General features: G+C 45.5%; 1 protein-coding gene across 1 annotated transcript in view; it reads right to left on the reverse strand.

Annotated features, from left to right (window-relative positions):
• The window catches only part of LOC115191800 (lipopolysaccharide-responsive and beige-like anchor protein), a gene marked incomplete in the record, with an annotated part of 272,883 nt that overhangs the window by 145,338 nt on the left and 106,155 nt on the right, over positions 1-21,390 (reverse strand). Inside the window, 3 exon segments of the mRNA XM_029749734.1 lie at positions 17,641-17,702; positions 19,160-19,293; positions 19,633-19,705. Of these exon segments, the coding sequence (XP_029605594.1) occupies positions 17,641-17,702; positions 19,160-19,293; positions 19,633-19,705 (269 nt within the window).

The raw sequence follows: 21,390 nt of genomic DNA on the forward strand, positions 1-21,390 counted from the left end.
ACATTAGCAACAATACAGAAACCGCATACGGGGACATTAGCAACAATACAGAAACCGCATATGGGGACATTAGCAACAATACAGAAACCGCATACTGGGACATTAGCAACAACACAGAAACCGCATATGGGGACATTAGCAACAATACAGAAACCGCATACTGGGACATTAGCAAGAACACAGAAACCGCATACGGGGACATTAGCAACAATACAGAAACCGCATACTGGGACATTAGCAACAACACAGAAACCGCATACTGGGACATTAGCAACAACACAGAAGCCACATACTGGGACATTAGCAACAATACAGAAACCACATACTGGGACATTAGCAAAAATACAGAAACCGCATACGGGGACATTAGCAACAACACAGAAACCACATACTGGGATATTAGCAACAACACAGAAACCACATACTGGGACATTAGCAACAATACAGAAACCACATACTGGGACATTAGCAAAAATACAGAAACCGCATACGGGGACATTAGCAACAACACAGAAACCACATACTGGGATATTAGCAACAACACAGAAACCACATACTGGGACATTAGCAACAACACAGAAACCACATACGGGGACATTAGCAACAACACAGAAACCACATACTGGGACATTAGCAACAACACAGAAACCAAATACTGGGACATTAGCAACAACACAGAAACCACATACGGGGACATTAGCAACAACACAGAAACCAAATACTGGGACATTAGCAACAACACAGAAACCACATACTGTTACTCTATACATATTACTTTACACATAAGTCACATTTACATTTTAGTCATTTAGCAGACGCTCTTATCCAGAGCGACTTACAGTAGTGAATGCATACATTTCATGCATTTTTTTTTTTTTGTGCTGGCCCCCCGTGGGAATCGAACCCACAACCCTGGCGTTGCACACACCATGCTGGCGTTGCAAACACCATGCTCTACCAACTGAGCCACAGGGAAGAAACCATGTGTGAAAATGAAATCTATTTACAGTACAATGGCATGGTGCAGAAGTCACTGTGGATGGACAGAGGGGTAAATGAAGGAACAGTGAGAAAGAGAAATAAAGATTCATTTTGCCCCTTCCACCCTCAGCACCAATTATGTCTGTATAATATTATGTTGAGTGAGTCTGAACAAGGAGCAGTCAGCTGGTATACATAGCAGCCCTATAGAAACGCTGCTGTTTCAGGCAGTCAGCTAGCTGGAGGAGAGGAAGGAGAAGGGAAGTGAAGGCATTTATCATGATATAACTCACACATTTCCTCCCTTTGAGCAGTGTTATGGTCAAAGGTGTCAGTCTAAACAATTCAATAAACCGCAGCTGAAACGCGAAGGCGGCCTTGAGTGAGTTTAAATCGGCAATTTTGTCAGGAAAGGAAACTTGACGGTCGTCGTCTTTCATGTTCAGTTCAATCTTTCAACACCTTCTCAACGCAACCGTCAAAAGAATGATAAAACAACAAGGACCTGGGCATGTCGGTCGGACGTTTAGACCGAGCTCTCTCTCTCTCTCTCTCTCCTTCCCCTTTCTTGGGGATACGGATAGAAAACATTCAACCTCACGTTAAAGAGCCAATGCCCTGATAAAACCAGCCACAACTTCAACATGCCACATTGTCAGGACGTGTCTGTATGGTGGGTCAGCAATGGACTTGGTTTAATAATTCATGTCTAATCACTAGTTATTTCCTGTGGCAGTAAACTAACCCTGACCCCCAAAATCTTATTTTACACACACAGTGATATACTGTATATCTAACACTATTTGACTGGTAGTGAAAACAGAGAACAGATACATTGTAACCAAAACAAACAAGGTCCAACTGTGTTAACAAGTGGAGGGAGGGCTACGGTGTGTGTGTGTGTGTGTGTCAGGACAGTGGTCCGTGTATTTAACTCTGCTGTCATCATCTCTTCAACTGATAGAGGGAGCTGGAAGCTGGGTGTTTGTGTGTAGACGTCCTTGGTAAACATACAGAGCCCTGGGGGCTGAAAATAGACGACGTCCTTGGTAAACATACAGAGCCCTGGGGGCTGAAGATAGACGACGTCCTTGGTAAACATACAGAGCCCTGGGGGCTGAAGATAGACGACGTCCTTGGTAAACATACAGAGCCCTGGGGGCTGAAGATAGACGACGTCCTTGGTAAACATACAGAGCCCTGGGGGCTGAAGATAGACGACGTCCTTGGTAAACATAGAGCCCTGGGGGCTGAAGATAGACGACGTCCTTGGTAAACATACAGAGCCCTGGGGGCTGAAGATAGACGACGTCCTTGGTAAACATACAGAGCCCTGGGGGCTGAAGATAGACGACGTCCTTGGTAAACATAGAGCCCTGGGGGCTGAAGATAGACGACGTCCTTGGTAAACATACAGAGCCCTGGGGGCTGAAGATAGACGACGTCCTTGGTAAACATACAGAGCCCTGGGGGCTGAAGATAGACGACGTCCTTGGTAAACATACAGAGCCCTGGGGGCTGAAGATAGACGACGTCCTTGGTAAACATACAGAGCCCTGGGGGCTGAAGATAGACGACGTCCTTGGTAAACATACAGAGCCCTGGGGGCTGAAGATAGACGACGTCCTTGGTAAACATACAGAGCCCTGGGGGCTGAAGGTAGACGACGTCCTTGGTAAACATACAGAGCCATGGGGGCTGAAGGTAGACGACGTCCTTGGTAAACATACAGAGCCCTGGGGGCTGAAGGTAGACGACGTCCTTGGTAAACATACAGAGCCCTGGGGGCTGAAGATAGACGACGTCCTTGGTAAACATACAGAGCCCTGGGGGCTGAAGATAGATGACGTCCTTGGTAAACATACAGAGCCCTGGGGGCTGAAGGTAGACGACGTCCTTGGTAAACATACAGAGCCCTGGGGGCTGAAGGTAGACGACGTCCTTGGTAAACATACAGAGCCCTGGGGGCTGAAGGTAGACGACGTCCTTGGTAAACATACAGAGCCCTGGGGGCTGAAGATAGACGACATACAGAGCTACAGAGGAGAGAGAGAGCTCATTTGCTTCTAATACCAAATCAGACGTTTGTGTGTGTGTGTGTGTGTGTGTGTGTGTGTGTGTGTGTGTGTGTGTGTGTGTGTGTGTGTGTGTGTGTGTGTGTAGATAAGTGTGTGTATGACACAAAAGCATGTGTGTTTGTACGTGCACGCATGATCATTTTCAACAGCGCCACAGGCTTTCCACCTTGATAACATGACAAATGAAAAGGCATCAGAACCAATCACACCCAGGCAGAACAGAAACCATTCTGTCCCAATGCCTGCACATCCTCAACCAGCCTGTAACCAACTGTAGATTAGTGGGATAACAGACTTGGATCATTTAACCACAATTCAGCAGTGTTTTGTGTCCCGTTAGGCCATATTGGCATTGACTACACAGTCATAATAAAGTGTGCACAGAGGGAATAGGCCAGTGTGTCTGTGAGGGGAGTAGAAACAGTGGGTTTGACACTGAGCCCTGTTTTGGGCACCAAATGGGGAGGGACAACCTAGACTTATTCAATAAGAGCCACTCATTTTTGCTTTCTGTTGAAAAACATTTGAAAATGTTTTCCGTTGCCTGCCCTAAAGAACATGACCCAGGCCAATGGGCCTCGGCAGGCTGAATGACGATAGCCATGAGCCTCGGCAGGCCTGCCCTGCAAGCAGTGGGGGACACGTAACGCTACTCTATGTTATGCTATGTAGCGCTGCTCCATGCCATCCTACCGGGCCTGAAATAAACACCACAGGAAGTGCAGACATAAACAGGTCTGGCTCTGCTCTCAGGAACAACAAGGAAGAAGGAGAAAGGAGACGTCGTCTCCTGAGACCGGGGAGTTTCCTTATTGCTGCCCTCTGGATTCTTCTGGACTGTTCTAGTGACTGAAGGGATCTTGTTTGATATATTCCAAAACAGAGCTCATCATGGACACACAGCTTCTTTTGATGTAAGCTCTGCAGGTGTGAAAATTAAATCTATTTACAGTACAATGGCATGGTGCAGAAGTTACAAGTATTTTTCCAAGTACTTGTGATTAACCATCCCACTTCACATTACCACAGATCCCCACGAGGCATTCTGAACAGATCCATTCTGAACAGATCCATTCTGAACAGATCCATTCTGAACAGGCACGCCAAGGTCATATAAACAAGACTAATGTCCCCGTTATGAGACAGAAAATGACACTATTGTTGAATTAAAAAAGGTTATGGCCCTAATCAGAGGGGTCACACACACCTCATGGTGACAAACGGGAGGCTATCTATCAGACAGCTCTGTGATGGGGTATGGATTTCTTTGGCTGCCCTGGTCAGTGCGGTCAGGCTTTTATGGCTGTAATAAGAGCCATTCCATAACCCCATCCTTACCCTGATGAGAGGATACAAGCAGCCATTTGTGACCTCTCACCTCTGACCTGACAAGATGTTCTACCCCTGGTCCTGTTTCATCGGCACGACCACCAGTCAATGTGATCCTGATGTTGGAGAATAACCCAGCGTGTGTGTGTTTCCCCAATGTAAGAATTAAAAGCAAAGCTCCATTCAAACCAAATACCATTCTCAATCAGAAGTCAATAAGCCAGTTTCTATGTTTGGTTTATCTCTGATGATGGCAATAAGTCTACACACGCACTTCCTCATTACTACTGATGATCCATAATGAAGGTTTAAACTCCACAACTAGTGACAGAACACAGACTTCCTCATTACCACCAATGATCCATAATGAATGTTTAAACTCCACAACTAGTGACAAAACACAGACTTCCTCATTACCACCGATGATCCATAATGAAGGTTTAAACTCCACAACTAGTGACAAAACACAGACTTCCTCATTACCACCGATGATCCATAATGAAGGTTTAAACTCCACAACTAGTGACAAAACACAGACTTCCTCATTACCACCGATGATCCATAATGAAGGTTTAAACTCCACAACTAGTGACAAAACACAGACTTCCTCATTACCACCGATGATCCATAATGAAGGTTTAAACTCCACAACTAGTGACAAAACACAGACTTCCTCATTACCACCGATGATCCATAATGAAGGTTTAAACTCCACAACTAGTGACAAACACAGACTTCCTCATTACCACCGATGATCCATAATGAAGGTTTAAACTCCACAACTAGTGACAAAACACAGACTTCCTCATTACCACCGATGATCCATAATGAAGGTTTAAACTCCACAACTAGTGACAGAACACAGACTTCCTCATTACCACCGATGATCCATAATGAAGGTTTAAACTCCACAACTAGTGACAAAACACAGACTTCCTCATTACCACCGATGATCCATAATGAAGGTTTAAACTCCACAACTAGTGACAAAACACAGACTTCCTCATTACCACCGATGATCCATAATGAAGGTTTAAACTCCACAACTAGTGACAAAACACAGACTTCCTCATTACCACCGATGATCCATAATGAAGGTTTAAACTCCACAACTAGTGACAAAACACAGACTTCCTCATTACCACCGATGATCCATAATGAAGGTTTAAACTCCACAACTAGTGACAAAACACAGACTTCCTCATTACCACCGATGATCCATAATGAAGGTTTAAACTCCACAACTAGTGACAAAACACAGACTTCCTCATTACCACCGATGATCCATAATGAAGGTTTAAACTCCACAACTAGTGACAAAACACAGACTTCCTCATTACCACCGATGATCCATAATGAAGGTTTAAACTCCACAACTAGTGACAAAACACAGACTTCCTCATTACCACCGATGATCCATAATGAAGGTTTAAACTCCACAACTAGTGACAAAACACAGACTTCCTCATTACCACCGATGATCCATAATGAAGGTTTAAACTCCACAACTAGTGACAAAACACAGACTTCCTCATTACCACCGATGATCCATAATGAAGGTTTAAACTCCACAACTAGTGACAAAACACAGACTTCCTCATTACCACCGATGATCCATAATGAAGGTTTAAACTCCACAACTAGTGACAAAACACAGACTTCCTCATTACCACCGATGATCCATAATGAAGGTTTAAACTCCACAACTAGTGACAAAACACAGACTTCCTCATTACCACCGATGATCCATAATGAAGGTTTAAACTCCACAACTAGTGACAAAACACAGACTTCCTCATTACCACCGATGATCCATAATGAAGGTTTAAACTCCACAACTAGTGACAAAACACAGACTTCCTCATTACCACCGATGATCCATAATGAAGGTTTAAACTCCACAACTAGTGACAAAACACAGACTTCCCCACAAACTCCTCTTTGAAACGTCAAGCCCGGCCACAACACCACACCCTGTTAACCCACCCTCCAAAAAAACAGGCTGGGTTCTCCTCACCAAAAATAAACAAGTCGCTTGTGTGTTTCAGTCCCATCAGTCATAATCACAAGTATTTGTAAGTTTTGTAAATGGGCTTGGGAATATGACTTTACAGGAGACAAAGAGAGCACGACTCGTCGTAAGCGCTAAGTGTGTACTGTGCGTTCCCTTTCAGCTTCGGAACGAGAACAAAAATAAGTCCAGTAGAGTTGTGTCCTAAATGGAACCCTATTCCCTATTTAGTGCACTACTTTCGACTTTTTACCAGGGCCTACGGTGTACAATTTAGGGAATAGGCTGCTACTTGGGACGCCGAGTAGTCTCGTTTTTATAGCTTTGCCTTAGAAAATGTACAAATATAAACAAAGCATCACTACTGTGTCACTTTGATCAGTGGAGGACATGGTGGTTAACATTGGTGGTTAACATTGGTGGTTAACCCGTGACATTGGTGGTTAACCCTTTAAACCACGTGGCGATAAGACGGTTACACAGAAGCCGTTCAGAATAATGAAACATAAATGTTTGTGAAATGACAGAATATTTTAATTTGTATCCAAATGTCTTTGACTTGCAAACTTAAAAAACATTCCTAATTGATAAGCTTGGTCTACGATGAGAGATCAAAGACATTGTGCAAACAAGATGTATTAATTTCAGAGTCAACAGTCGAATGCTCATTCCCCCTATCACCAGTTGCTGAAGGATAAGGAAGTTGACGAGTTCATTTCCTCATCTGGTCGCCGTATCAAAAGGACTTGTGACAGCGAGTGTAGACAAAGTCTAATTGCGGATGTGACTTCCTCAACACTCAACGACCCCACATGAGAGTTCTCAGATGCTATCCGTGTTTAAGGAAAACATCTCTCAGAAAATGGCTTGTGTTTGTGTGATCACATTCACACCTAAAAAAATACTAATATTTATCTTGCAGAAAAGCCTAGATGAAATAACGATCTGGGTTGAAGAGTGATTAGTATTTAATGGTGGCGATTGAGAATAGTGGAAAGGTCATTTCTAGGATAAAACATTCAAGCAAACACTAGTTTGAACTCACCCCAAAACATTATCAATGCTAAATGATGTTCTCACCATCCAACAATAAACCTGCACTAATCCAGTGTAATAGCTGATAATATCATTCATTGTCAGAGCTCCAGTGATCCTACCCTTCCAGAGTTGACCTGTTTAACAGATGGACACCTCTCCTCTAGTCAATGGGCAGATCAGCAGACATTGACTTTCTTCCCTGGAGCACTTGGCTTCTCCCGACCCCTGACCCTTAACCTCTAGGCTGAAAATAGAGAGCGGCAGGACTTGGAGTTTAACCCCCCGCGTGCCCGGAGCACGGCATCACTATGGCTACAAGATCAATACTCTCTGACCTGAGATCTAGAGGACTACGACTCTTAATGACCCGCTGGTGAAAACAACCTGGAGATGTCTGTCTGTGGTGGACTTTCTCACTTAGTCTTCTGTTTGTGATCAATGCAGACATTGAAAAGTTATTTTCAGATAGTGTAATCTGACTTGGATTACAAAGTGGGCTATAAACAAGGTGGTACGTACATATAACAAGGTAGGGTGGTTAAGAGCAAAGTTGTATTGATAGCTAAGTATTGATTTATTCTATGCTGTATGGTGTTGTATGGGGCTGTTTTGTACTGTAGGGATTACTGTTGTTTTCTTGTGTTTTGTCCATATTGTGTGTATTCCATTGGGGGGCACGTTGGAAACAAGTTAATTTAATTTGGGGTTGTACCCAGTGCATCTTTTTTTCCAATACAATTTAAGACAATCAACCAATCAATCAATCAATCAATGACTAGACCAAACAAGTATTCACAGATGTCCACTGGTTGCGTTTCTAGCCCTTTCTGCTGACTTCTTGATGGATCAAGAGCGTAGCCATGTAGTATGAGCTGTTTAGGGATCAGGGGACGTGGGGGAAGGTGAAAGATGTGGAGGAGGAATGCTCTGAAACTCCGGGGCCGAATACTTTCCCCATCACTCTTCACAGCCGGAGCAAACACCCCGCTGCGTAGCCAAACACACACACAAGGTTCAAGATCAGTGCCATCAAAGTGTTATTTTTCCTCCCCCTCTCCCTCACCAGCCCCCTAAACCCCAACCGTGTGCCACGGGGCGCAGCCCAGGGTCTGTAGCCTATCGGCACACCAGTGTCCCCCTCTAGTTTGGTCAGAGAGGGGTAATATCAGGCTTAGACATTCTTTGAAAGGTACTCTCCTGGCTGGGAGGAGTGAAAACAGAGTAACACCAAGTGGCACTTCATTCTTGCGGCACCCTGCTGATGTGAGCTATGCAGCCAGAGGGGGACCCTTCCTGACAGGAAGAGGGGCCTAGCGGCCAGGGGGACCTCCTAAAATTGAGTGGATTTTAATTTGGCACCAGGCTGTTTTACTGTGAGTCTGCTCAGGCTCGGGGGGGGGTGCAAAACAGCGAGTGTAAATTGGGATTATTTATACGTGAACATAATCCTGTTTCAAATTTTTTTTTTTTTTTTTACCTGACATGCAGAGTGGAGACTGACAGGAACTATTACTATAGTGTTATCTTACCTTCCAGGTTCCAAATGCATATGGGTTCGTTATGTACTTGTCTCTCTCTCGTTCTCATATCAGTGTCTGTGCTTGTCAGCTTGTGTACAGGGTGCAATGTAGTACAGTGGTTCACCCTTTGAGAAAAGTGTGGAGTGAAAATGATTTCCTTCTTTGGAGAAAGAAAATTGTACTGCCTTACACAGATTTTACATTGGAGTCATTTAGCAGACACTCTTATCCAGAGGAATTTACAGGAGCAATTAGGATTAAGAGCCTTGCTCATGGGCACATCAGCAGATCTTTCACCTGGTTGGCTCTGGGATTTAAACCAACAACCTTTCAGTTACTGGCCCAACGCTCTTAACCGCTCAGCTACCTGCCGCTCTAGCAGTGACCTCTACGCCGACAGTCTTTCACAAAAGCCTAAACATAACTTCATTTGAAAATGAGTACAGTAGTACATATGCCATCATGTTACCAATAATTGTACACACCTGCCCAACTTCTCTCTATGTACACCATGGTAGTTGACTCCTCCACCTCTCTATGTACACCATGGTAGTTGACTCCTCCACCTCTCTATGTACAGGATGGTAGTTGACTCCTCCACCTCTCTATGTACAGGAGGGTAGTTGACTCCTCCACCTCTCTATGTACAGGAGGGTAGTTGACTCCTCTCTCCACACCTCTCTATGTACAGGATGGTAGTTGACTCCTCTCTCCACACCTCTCTATGTACAGGATGGTAGTTGACTCCTCCACCTCTCTATGTACAGGATGGTAGTTGACTCCCCCACCTCTCTATGTACAGGATGGTAGTTGACTCCTCCACACCTCTCTATGTACATGATGGTAGTTGACTCCTCCACCTCCCTATGTACAGGAGGGTAGTTGACTCCTCCACCTCTCTATGTACAGGAGGGTAGTTGACTCCTCCACCTCTCTATGTACAGGAGGGTAGTTGACTCCCACACCTCTCTATGTACAGGATGGTAGTTGACTCCCCCACCTCTCTATGTACAGGATGGTAGTTGACTCCTCCACCTCTCTATGTACAGGATGGTAGTTGACTCCTCTCTCCACACCTCTCTATGTACAGGAGGGTAGTTGACTCCTCCACCTCTCTATGTACAGGATGGTAGTTGACTCCTCCACCTCTCTATGTACAGGAGGGTAGTTGACTCCCACACCTCTCTATGTACAGGATGGTAGTTGACTCCTCCACCTCTCTATGTACAGGAGGGTAGTTGACTCCCACACCTCTCTATGTACAGGAGGGTAGTTGACTCCTCCACCTCTCTATGTACAGGAGGGTTGTTGACTCCTCCACCTCTCTATGTACAGGATGGTAGTTGACTCCTCCACCTCTCTATGTACAGGATGGTAGTTGACTCCTCCCTCCACACCTCTCTATGTACAGGATGGTAGTTGACTCCCCCACCTCTCTATGTACCGGAGGGTAGTTGACTCCTCCACCTCTCTATGTACATGATGGTAGTTGACTCCTCCACCTCTCTATGTACAGGAGGGTAGTTGACTCCTCTCTCCACACCTCTCTATGTACAGGATGGTAGTTGACTCCTCACCTCTCTATGTACAGGATGGTAGTTGACTCCTCTCCACCTCTCTATGTACATGATGGTAGTTGACTCCTCCCCACCTCTCTATGTACATGATGGTAGTTGACTCCTCCACCTCTCTATGTACAGGATGTAGTTGACTCCTCTCTCCACACCTCTCTATGTACAGGATGGTAGTTGACTCCTCCACCTCTCTATGTACAGGATGGTAGTTGACTCCTCCACCTCTCTATGTACAGGATGGTAGTTGACTCCTCCACCTCTCTATGTACAGGAGGGTAGTTGACTCCTCCACCTCTCTATGTACAGGAGGGTAGTTGACTCCTCCACCTCTCTATGTACAGGAGGGTAGTTGACTCCTCCACCTCTCTATGTACAGGAGGGTAGTTGACTCCTCCACCTCTCTATGTACAGGATGGTAGTTGACTCCTCCACACCTCTCTATGTACAGGATGGTAGTTGACTCCCCACCTCTCTATGTACAGGATGGTAGTTGACTCCTCCCTCCACCTCTCTATGTACAGGATGGTAGTTGACTCCCACACCTCTCTATGTACAGGATGGTAGTTGACTCCTCCACCTCTATGTACAGGATGGTAGTTGACTCCTCCACCTCTCTGTGTACATGATGGTAGTTGACTCCTCCACACCTCTCTATGTACATGATGGTAGTTGACTCCTCCACCTCTCTATGTACATGATGGTAGTTGACTCCTCCACCTCTCTATGTACAGGATGTAGTTGACTCCTCTCTCCACACCTCTCTATGTACAGGATGGTAGTTGACTCCCCCACCTCTCTATGTACAGGATGGTAGTTGACTCCTCCACCTCTCTATGTACAGGAGGGTAGTTGACTCCCACACCTCTCTATGTACAGGATGGTAGTTGACTCCTCCACCTCTCTATGTACAGGAGGGTAGTTGACTCCCACACCTCTCTATGTACAGGAGGGTAGTTGACTCCTCCACCTCTCTATGTACAGGAGGGTTGTTGACTCCTCCACCTCTCTATGTACAGGATGGTAGTTGACTCCTCCACCTCTCTATGTACAGGATGGTAGTTGACTCCTCCCTCCACACCTCTCTATGTACAGGATGGTAGTTGACTCCCCCACCTCTCTATGTACCGGAGGGTAGTTGACTCCTCCACCTCTCTATGTACATGATGGTAGTTGACTCCTCCACCTCTCTATGTACAGGAGGGTAGTTGACTCCTCTCTCCACACCTCTCTATGTACAGGATGGTAGTTGACTCCTCCACCTCTCTATGTACAGGATGGTAGTTGACTCCTCCACCTCTCTATGTACATGATGGTAGTTGACTCCTCCACACCTCTCTATGTACATGATGGTAGTTGACTCCTCCACCTCTCTATGTACAGGATGTAGTTGACTCCTCTCTCCACACCTCTCTATGTACAGGATGGTAGTTGACTCCTCCACCTCTCTATGTACAGGATGGTAGTTGACTCCTCCACCTCTCTATGTACAGGATGGTAGTTGACTCCTCCACCTCTCTATGTACAGGAGGGTAGTTGACTCCTCCACCTCTCTATGTACAGGAGGGTAGTTGACTCCTCCACCTCTCTATGTACAGGAGGGTAGTTGACTCCTCCACCTCTCTATGTACAGGAGGGTAGTTGACTCCTCCACCTCTCTATGTACAGGATGGTAGTTGACTCCTCCCTCCACCTCTCTATGTACAGGATGGTAGTTGACTCCCACACCTCTCTATGTACAGGATGGTAGTTGACTCCTCCACCTCTATGTACAGGATGGTAGTTGACTCCTCCACCTCTCTGTGTACATGATGGTAGTTGACTCCTCCACACCTCTCTATGTACATGATGGTAGTTGACTCCTCCACCTCTCTATGTACATGATGGTAGTTGACTCCTCCACCTCTCTATGTACAGGATGTAGTTGACTCCTCTCTCCACACCTCTCTATGTACAGGATGGTAGTTGACTCCTCCACCTCTCTATGTACAGGATGGTAGTTGACTCCTCCACCTCTCTATGTACAGGATGGTAGTTGACTCCTCCACCTCTCTATGTACAGGAGGGTAGTTGACTCCTCCACCTCTCTATGTACAGGAGGGTAGTTGACTCCTCTCTCCACACCTCTCTATGTACAGGATGGTAGTTGACTCCTCTCTCCACACCTCTCTATGTACATGATGGTAGTTGACTTCTCCACCTCTCTATGTACAGGATGGTAGTTGACTCCTCCCTCCACCTCTCTATGTACAGGATGGTAGTTGACTCCTCTCTCCACACCTCTCTATGTACAGGATGGTAGTTGACTCCTCTCTCCACACCTCTCTATGTACAGGATGGTAGTTGACTCCTCCACCTCTCTATGTACAGGATGGCAGTTGACTCCTCCACCTCTCTATGCACAGGATGGTAGTTGACTCCTCCACCTCTCTATGTACAGGATGGTAGTTGACTCCTCTCTCCACACCTCTCTATGTACAGGATGGTAGTTGACTCCTCCACCTCTCTATGTACAGGAGGGTAGTTGACTCCTCTCTCCACACCTCTCTATGTACAGGATGGTAGTTGACTCCTCCACCTCTCTATGTACAGGATGGTAGTTGACTCCTCTCTCCACACCTCTCTATGTACAGGATGGTAGTTGACTCCTCCACCTCTCTATGTACAGGATGGTAGTTGACTCCTCTCTCCACACCTCTCTATGTACATGATGGTAGTTGACTCCTCCACCTCTCTATGTACAGGATGGTAGTTGACTCCTCCACCTCTCTATGTACAGGATGGTAGTTGACTCCTCCACCTCTCTATGTACAGGATGGTAGTCGACTCCCACACCTCTCTATGTACAGGATGGTAGTTGACTCCTCCACCTCTCTATGTACAGGATGGTAGTTGACTCGTCCACCTCTCTATGTACAGGATGGTAGTTGACTCCTCCCTCCACCTCTCTATGTACAGGATGGTAGTTGACTCCTCCACCTCTCTATGTACAGGATGGTAGTTGACTCCTCCCTCCACCTCTCTATGTACAGGATGGTAGTTGACTCCTCCACCTCTCTATGTACAGGATGGTAGTTGACTCCTCCACCTCTCTATGTACAGGAGGGATGTAGTGATAAGTGCTGTAAGGTTGGATGTCCTGACAGACTGTTCAGACAATAACCACATGATCTACAGGACACAGACACTGCTGCTGGCTGATTTATCTGACAGACGCCTCTCTGATAGTGGACTGTCCTGTATCCAATGAGATGATTTATCAGAGTCGAGAGTGGAGGAGAGAGGAGACTAGCTTAGCACATGTACGCACACACACACACACACACACACACACACACACACACACACACACACACACACACACACACACACACACAGACTTTTAACTGAGTCAGCATTATCTATTTATCAGTGTTGTGGATGGAAACCTTTTTAAGTGATGCACCTTTGAAGGCTGTAGATCCGACATGGTGACAGAGAGAAGCTAGGCCACTGTTCGTTGTCATGGAGAGAGCCTGTCATGGCGAATTAAGGGCGTTGTCGGTGAGGAGAGAGGCCTAGCGGAGAGAGCGGTGAGCTCGGACTGACGGAGTCTCAGAGATGATAGTCACGTAATACCCAACAAATCTCAGCTTTGAAGGATCCATCGCAAGCAATTACCTGAGAGGAACGGGATGTCTTGATACTCCGCTTGGGGAGCTGGACTAGAGCTAAACCGTCTCTCTTCCATCCCTCGTTTTAGTCCACTAACAATGAGTGTGGACGCAATTCCTCATCAAACCCAAAGTTAGATTGTCATCCCAATGAAAATAACATTTCTGGTCGACTTACTAAAAAGCCCACGGATGCCAGAAAACCAATGAGTTAATTGAAACATTAAACAGCAAAATGAAATGCCTTCCTTTATCAACAACCTTGGAAACAACAACTGGACCTACGGTACTGGATACTACATCTACACGGCTGTACCTCATCCTAGAGAGAGAAATGATTGGCTCTATCACTGGGCACCTGTCACTGGGCACCTGTCACTGGGCACCTGTGACTGGGCACCTGTGACTGGGCACCTGTGACTGGGCACCTGTCACTGGGCACCTGTGACTGGGCACCTGTCACTGGGCACCTGTCACTGGGCACCTGTCACTGGGCACCTGTCACTGGGCACCTGTCACTGGGCACCTGTCACTGGGCACCTGTCACTGGGCACCTGTCACTGGGCATCTATCACTGGGCACCTGTCACTGGGCATCTATCACTGGGCATCTATCACTGGGCATCTATCACTGGGTAGAGTACAAGCCATGTTTATGAAACCACACTACCACACCATTATTCCACAGTTCGTATATGCTGATCAATACAACCACAAGAGACCAAGCAATGAAGCAATAACGTCTCTGACATGAATGTCTCTGATCTCGGATCTAAATGGATCTTTAATTGGGTAGAGGAGTAGCGTTCTTTACAGACGAGGTCCTATCAAACTGTGGTTTAGTATCCCCTCCTCAATGCCAGGCTGAAGTGGCCCTGTGTTGTCTCATACGAGGCGTGATTAAAAACTATTCTGTGGCCCCTAGCCTCTCGACCTCTGACCCCGGTCCCACTCCATCTCAACCCCTCAGGAAATTAATAAAACATTTCAGACACGATAGCTATCGCATCGCACCATCTTGGATGAGAGGGATGAAGTGAGAGGAGGAGGGGGGGGTAAGAGAGAAGAGAAAAATCTATCAAAATCATCTCAATCTCCTCCCATCGCAGACCAACGCTTGGGGCTCGCTCACTAGGGTCTACATTCTCAAGATGGCCGCCGATTGAAGCGCTTCCTGTGGGGTTCAAGAGCATTTCCTGTGCCGGAGGGCCCTGCGGCTGGGCTACATAAGATCATCAATCACTCCCTGCCTTTCTTTCTTTCTTTCTTTCTCTCACTTTCCCAGTCAGAGAGAGAGAGGGGAAACAGAGGTGCACGCAAATCACAGGAAAAAATGTCATTATCGCCACAACACAAGTCTGGCTGGAAGATGGAATTTAGCCCAGGGAAGAAAAACAGATCTTGTTCTCCCTCTCTCTCTCTCTCTCTCTGAGCCCCAGTCCCTCTCTCTCTCTCTCTGAGCCCCGGTCCCCCTCTCTCTCTCTGAGCCCCAGTCCCTCTCTCTCTCTCTGAGCCCCAGTCCCTCTCTCTCTCCCTCTCTCTCTCCTCATCAAGGTAGATCATATCACCATACTCCACAACACCCCGTCCCTCCTCCTTTCCTCCCATCCACACAACAACACAATTACATTTGCTTCGGCTGTGAGAGAATTTGGTTGGATGATTTACTGAAGCAATCAACGCCATCTTGGACCGTTCCCTTTTCCCATAGAGAGAGAAAGTCATAATGCTTCAGAGAGACAGAGAGAGACACAGAGAGAAAGAGAGAGAGAGAGAGACCAGTGGGACTGGGGGCCAGGGGCCCTCTTTCTCTCGGTCGGCAATCACCAGATTCTGCCTTTGATTATATTAGCATTAAACAACACCCTGACAGATATGACAAATAGGGGCATTAGAGCATGTCATTTATACTCCGCTCCCTCCCTCCCTCCCTCCCTCTCTCCAGGACCGCTAGGGTTCACTTCCCCTCCCCAACGTCCCCGCACCCCGCTAGCCCACATCTACACTGCCCCGGTGACACCAGAACGAATGTGTAATCTCTCTAGATTACCTCCCTTTTGGAGAACAAGTGAAGTGAATAATGGGAAGTAAATGGGATGGAGGGGAGGAAAAGAGGAGGAGAGGAAAAAGGCAGATGAAAGGTGGTGTTTCTTTTTAAAATAAAACAGATTTAAAAAAAGCGCAGTGCGGTCTGAGAGAGAGGTGTCATTAATCAACTGTGTTTTCTGTTTGTTGTGGTGTTTTAAATAGTAAACCCCTCTTCTGCTAACAAACCAGGCCCGGCGGGGATACACTTATTATCCTGTATCTCTGGTGGTGAGTGTGTGTGTGTGTGTGTCTCTCTGCACTGTGGGGGTGTGAGTGCATTTGGTTGGGTACTTGTCTGTATGTGTTCTTACAAGTCTATAAGGGAACAGTATGTTTGTGATTACGTACGAGTTGTGTCTCATCCATGTGTGTGTAACACACTGTGTGGGTGTGGGGGCGTTTGTATGTGTGTGAACGTGTGGGTGGGTGTTTGTGTATTTCTGTGTACTTGTGTGCATGTGTATGTCCTTACAGATGTGTGTGTGTGTGTGTGTGCGTGCATGTGTGTGCTTACGTGTGTGTGTGTGTGCCTGCCTGTGTGTGTGTGTGTGTGTGTGTGTGTGTGTGCCTGCCTGAGCATGTGTGTGTGTGTGCTTACCTGTGTGTGTGTGTGTGTGTGTGTGTGTGCCTGCCTGAGCGTGTGCTTACCTGTGTGTGTGTGTGTGTGTGTGTGTGTGTGTGTGTGTGTGTGTGTGTGTGCCTGCCTGAGCGTGTGTGTGTGCTTACGTGTGTGTGTGTGTGTGTGGTGTATCCATGAATGTAAATGTCCAGTCAGGACCAGCAGACCATGGCCTCTCCCTGATCCCTGCTCCACACCATTAGCTGTGTGATCTATCTCCAGTTTATTGACACCCAGCCCATTGATCTACTGCTGCACCACACCTGCTATGATTCCTTCATCTGTATTCATGAATCCTCCATCAGCGCCACACTAAATAAACTTGGACACAGAACACAACCAATCAGAAGGGGAGGCTAGGCTGTTAACCGTAATCAATGCAAAGCAGCATTTTCCCCTCCTCATCAGGTTGGCCCCAGCCACAGAGGAACGCTGAGGGCCACCGGGGCCGACGCTAAGGGTCAAAGGTGGACGGACAGGTCGGGAACCCTTGACCTTAAGGCCAATATCAGCGGTCATTAAAGATGCCTTCTCTCTGGTTTGGAGAGAGGGAGAGAGAGATTGGGGTGACTGTGGAATGGCCTGAGGGGAGGTGAGGAGCAGAGATAGGAAGAGATGGTTCCTCCATCCTGGAGTTACTGCACTCAAGGTGAGGACGATAACTCAGATGGGGTGAAGAGGAGGAGGGAGAGAGAGGGAGGGAAGGAAAGAGAGAGGTGGAGGTAGAGAGAGAGACAAAGATGGAAGACTTGCCTGAGAACAGAGCAGCATGACCAGCTCTACCACCGAACTGCTGGACTTCATACACACCAGACCTGGAAAAAGAGAGAGGAGGGGAGAAAGAGAGAGAGGACGGGGAGAGAGAGAGAGAGGACGGGGATAGAGAGAGAGAGGACGGGGAGAGAGAGAGAGAGGACGGGGATAGAGAGAGAGAGGACGGGGATAGAGAGAGAGAGGACGGGGAGAGAGAGAGAGAGAGGACGGGGAGAGAGAGAGAGAGAGGACGGGGAGAGAGAGAGAGAGGACGGGGAGAGAGAGAGAGAGAGGACGGGGAGAGAGAAAGAGAGGACGGGGAGAGAGAGAGAGGACGGGGAGAGAGAGAGGACGGGGAGAGAGAGAGAGAGAAAGAGAGAGAGAGGACGGGGAGAGAGAGAGGACGGCGAGAGAGAGAGAGGACGGCGAGAGAGAGAGAGGACGGGGAGAGAGAGAGGACGGGGCGAGAGAGAGGGGACGGGGAGAGAGAAAGCGAGAGAGAGAGAGGGGGATAGAGAGATAGGGAGAGAATGAAAGTTTAAACTAAAATACAAGTTCACTGCCATGACAACCATTTTGGCCTTCTTCAGTGAAAATGTAGACGTGTGTAGTAGTGTGTGCACGCTCCAATGAACCCACACACACACACATACATTAACACAGTGTGACCAGAAGTACCTAATCCGGCGACATCTGCGTGGGGACAGAGTAGTATTGATGTGGCCTAATGAGTGGACATGATGTTACTGTAAACTAATGCATATTGGGCCTTGTATTACAGGCTGAGACGTGGTTCAGCATATGTCTCATTGATCCTATAGTGGTGGAAGGTCTTTGAGGGGAAGAGGGGGACAGGGGGTGGGGCCAGTGGAGTGGCCAGGGGTCATTTCATATGCAGAGAGGAAAAGGGACAGTGACCTCTGCATTCTCAGTTACTCTGGTCTGTGCACGCCCACGCACACACGTACGTATGGACACATACACACAATCCCCCCACACCCAGCCACTACCCCCCACCCACAAATCCCTAACCCCCCTTCATCCCCCCTGCAGCTATCAATCAACTTTCCATTTTGTTTGGTGGCAGTAGACATCCCAAACACTCCCATTAGTGGGCTGACCCCTGACCCAGGCCTCTAGGACCCGCCCCTCCCTGTACCGCAGGACAGCTACAATCAGTTAGTTCAAACTGATCCACTCTATTGAGGCCTTTACCAGCCTTGATGTCATTACCAAAGGGCCTGTGTTAGTGCTGTTTAGATGAAGAAGCGTGTGAAATGGCCCGTAATTCTGCAGTGTGTATACTAGTGTGGCTGTCTGAGGGTGGGATGGTAGGTTTAGCCCTCAGATCATTGGCAGTCAGGTCGGAAATCTAGAGAAACGTTTTATTGAGATAAGTGGTTCACATAAAAGATGAGTTTGATATCATTATAATCTAGTGTGTGTGTATGTATAAGGACTTTGTGACATCTGCTGATGTAAAAAGGGCTTTATAAATGCTCTGTAGACGGGTGCTTACTGGTGCCCTCGATGAGGAGCTCCTGTCCGTGACTACCCAGCAGGGTGCGAGAGAGGAAGGGGGCAAAGTCCACAAAGATCTCTCTCAGTAGGGGGGCAGCCTTCTCCAGAGCATGCTCCAGCCTCTCTGAGATACTGAGGGGAAGATTGGACACTCATATTCAAACACATGCACGTTACACGTTTACATGAATACGTCAGCACCAGGCAAATATGTATTATAGAATATTAAAATGCATAGAGGTGACTTTATAACTGAAATTGACCCACAAAGCAGCAGCTAAAACCACTACAGAATCCACAATATTGTCTTACATCACAACACAAATAGACAACTAGAGAAAAATTAAGAATGTGTGTGTGTGTGTGTGTGTGTGTGTGTGTGTGTGTGTGTGTGTGTGTGTGTGTGTGTGTGTGTGTGTGTGTGTGAGAGAGAGATCTCGTGTTCAGGTGGTGTGTGTAGTGACGTATCACCTCATACTGGGGGCTGTGTCCCGGGTCATTGGGGACAGCGTGGGGACAGATGGCAGGTTGGCGCTGGCTGATCCTGGTGGAAACCAGAGAGCCTCATTATTAGTCTGGGAGCAACACAGGACAGTAGACACACACACACACACACACACACACACACACACACACACACACACACACACATGCATTTCTACATAAAGAAAGGAGTGGAGTATAAATGTGGTTTCTGGAGATTATCCAGTGGTTCATTATTAGTATCAGAATCATTAATAGTATCATTATTAGTATCATCATTAGTATCAGTATCATTATTAGTATCAGAATCATTATTATTATTATTATCATTAGTATCAGTATCATTATTAGTATCAGAATCATTATTAGTATCATCATTAGTATCAGTATCATTATTAGTATCAGTATCATTATTAGTATCAGTATCAGTATCATTATTATTATCATTATTAGTATCAGAATCATTAATAGTATCATTATTAGTATCAGTATCATTATTAGTATCAGAATCATTATTATTATTATCATTAGTATCAGTATCATTATTAGTATCAGAATCATTAATAGTATCAGAATCATTAATAGTATCAGAATCATTATTATTATTATCATTAGTATCAGTATCATTATTAGTATCAGAATCATTAATAGTATCAGAATCATTAATAGTATCAGAATCATTAATAGTATCAGAATCATTATTAGTATCATCATTGGTATCAGTATCATTATTAGTATCAGAATCATTATTATTATTATCATTAGTATCAGTATCATTATTATTATTATCATTAGTATCAGTATCATTATTAGTATCAGTATCAGTATTATTATTATGATTAGTATCAGTATCATTATTAGTATCAGTATCATTATTAGTATCAGTATCAGTATCATTATTATTATCATTATTAGTATCAGTATCATTATTAGTATCAGTATCAGTATCAGTATTATTATTATCATTAGTATCAGTATCATTATTAGTATCAGTATCATTATTATTATCATTATTAGTATCATCATTAGTATCAGTATCATTATCAGTATCATTATTAGCATCAGTATCATTATCAGTATCATTATCAGTATCAATATCATTATTAGTAGCAGTATCATTATTAGTAGCAGTATCATTATCAGAATCAGTATCATTATCAGAATCAGTATCATTATTAGTATCAGTATCATTATTCGTATCATCATTAGTATCGGTATCTTTATTAGTATCGGTATCATTATCGGTATCGGTATCATTATCGGTATCGGTATCATTATTAGTATCAGTATCATTATTTGTATCAGTATCATTATTCGTATCATTATCAATATCATTATTAGTATCAGTATCATTATCAGTAGCAGTATCATTATTCATATCATTATCAGTATCATTATTAGTATCAGTATCATTATCAGTATCAGTATCATTATTAGTAGCAGTATCATTATTAGCAGCAGTATCATTATCATTATCAGTAGCAGTATCATTATCATTATCAGTATCATTATCATTATCAGTATCATTATTAGTATCATTATCAGTAGCAGTATCATTATCAGTATCATTATCAGTATCATTATCAGTATCAGTATCATTATCAGTATCAGTATCATTATTAGTTTGGTAGCAGGATATGACAATACATTGGCCCTCCTCCACACCAATACATTACTGCACTGAAGGAACAAGTGGCTCAATAAATGTGGTGAGGGTTTCAGAGGGTTTCTAATGTTACAGAACGG

This window comes from Salmo trutta, chromosome 4 (assembly GCF_901001165.1).
Source record: "Salmo trutta chromosome 4, fSalTru1.1, whole genome shotgun sequence".
Lineage (NCBI taxonomy): Eukaryota > Metazoa > Chordata > Actinopteri > Salmoniformes > Salmonidae > Salmo > Salmo trutta.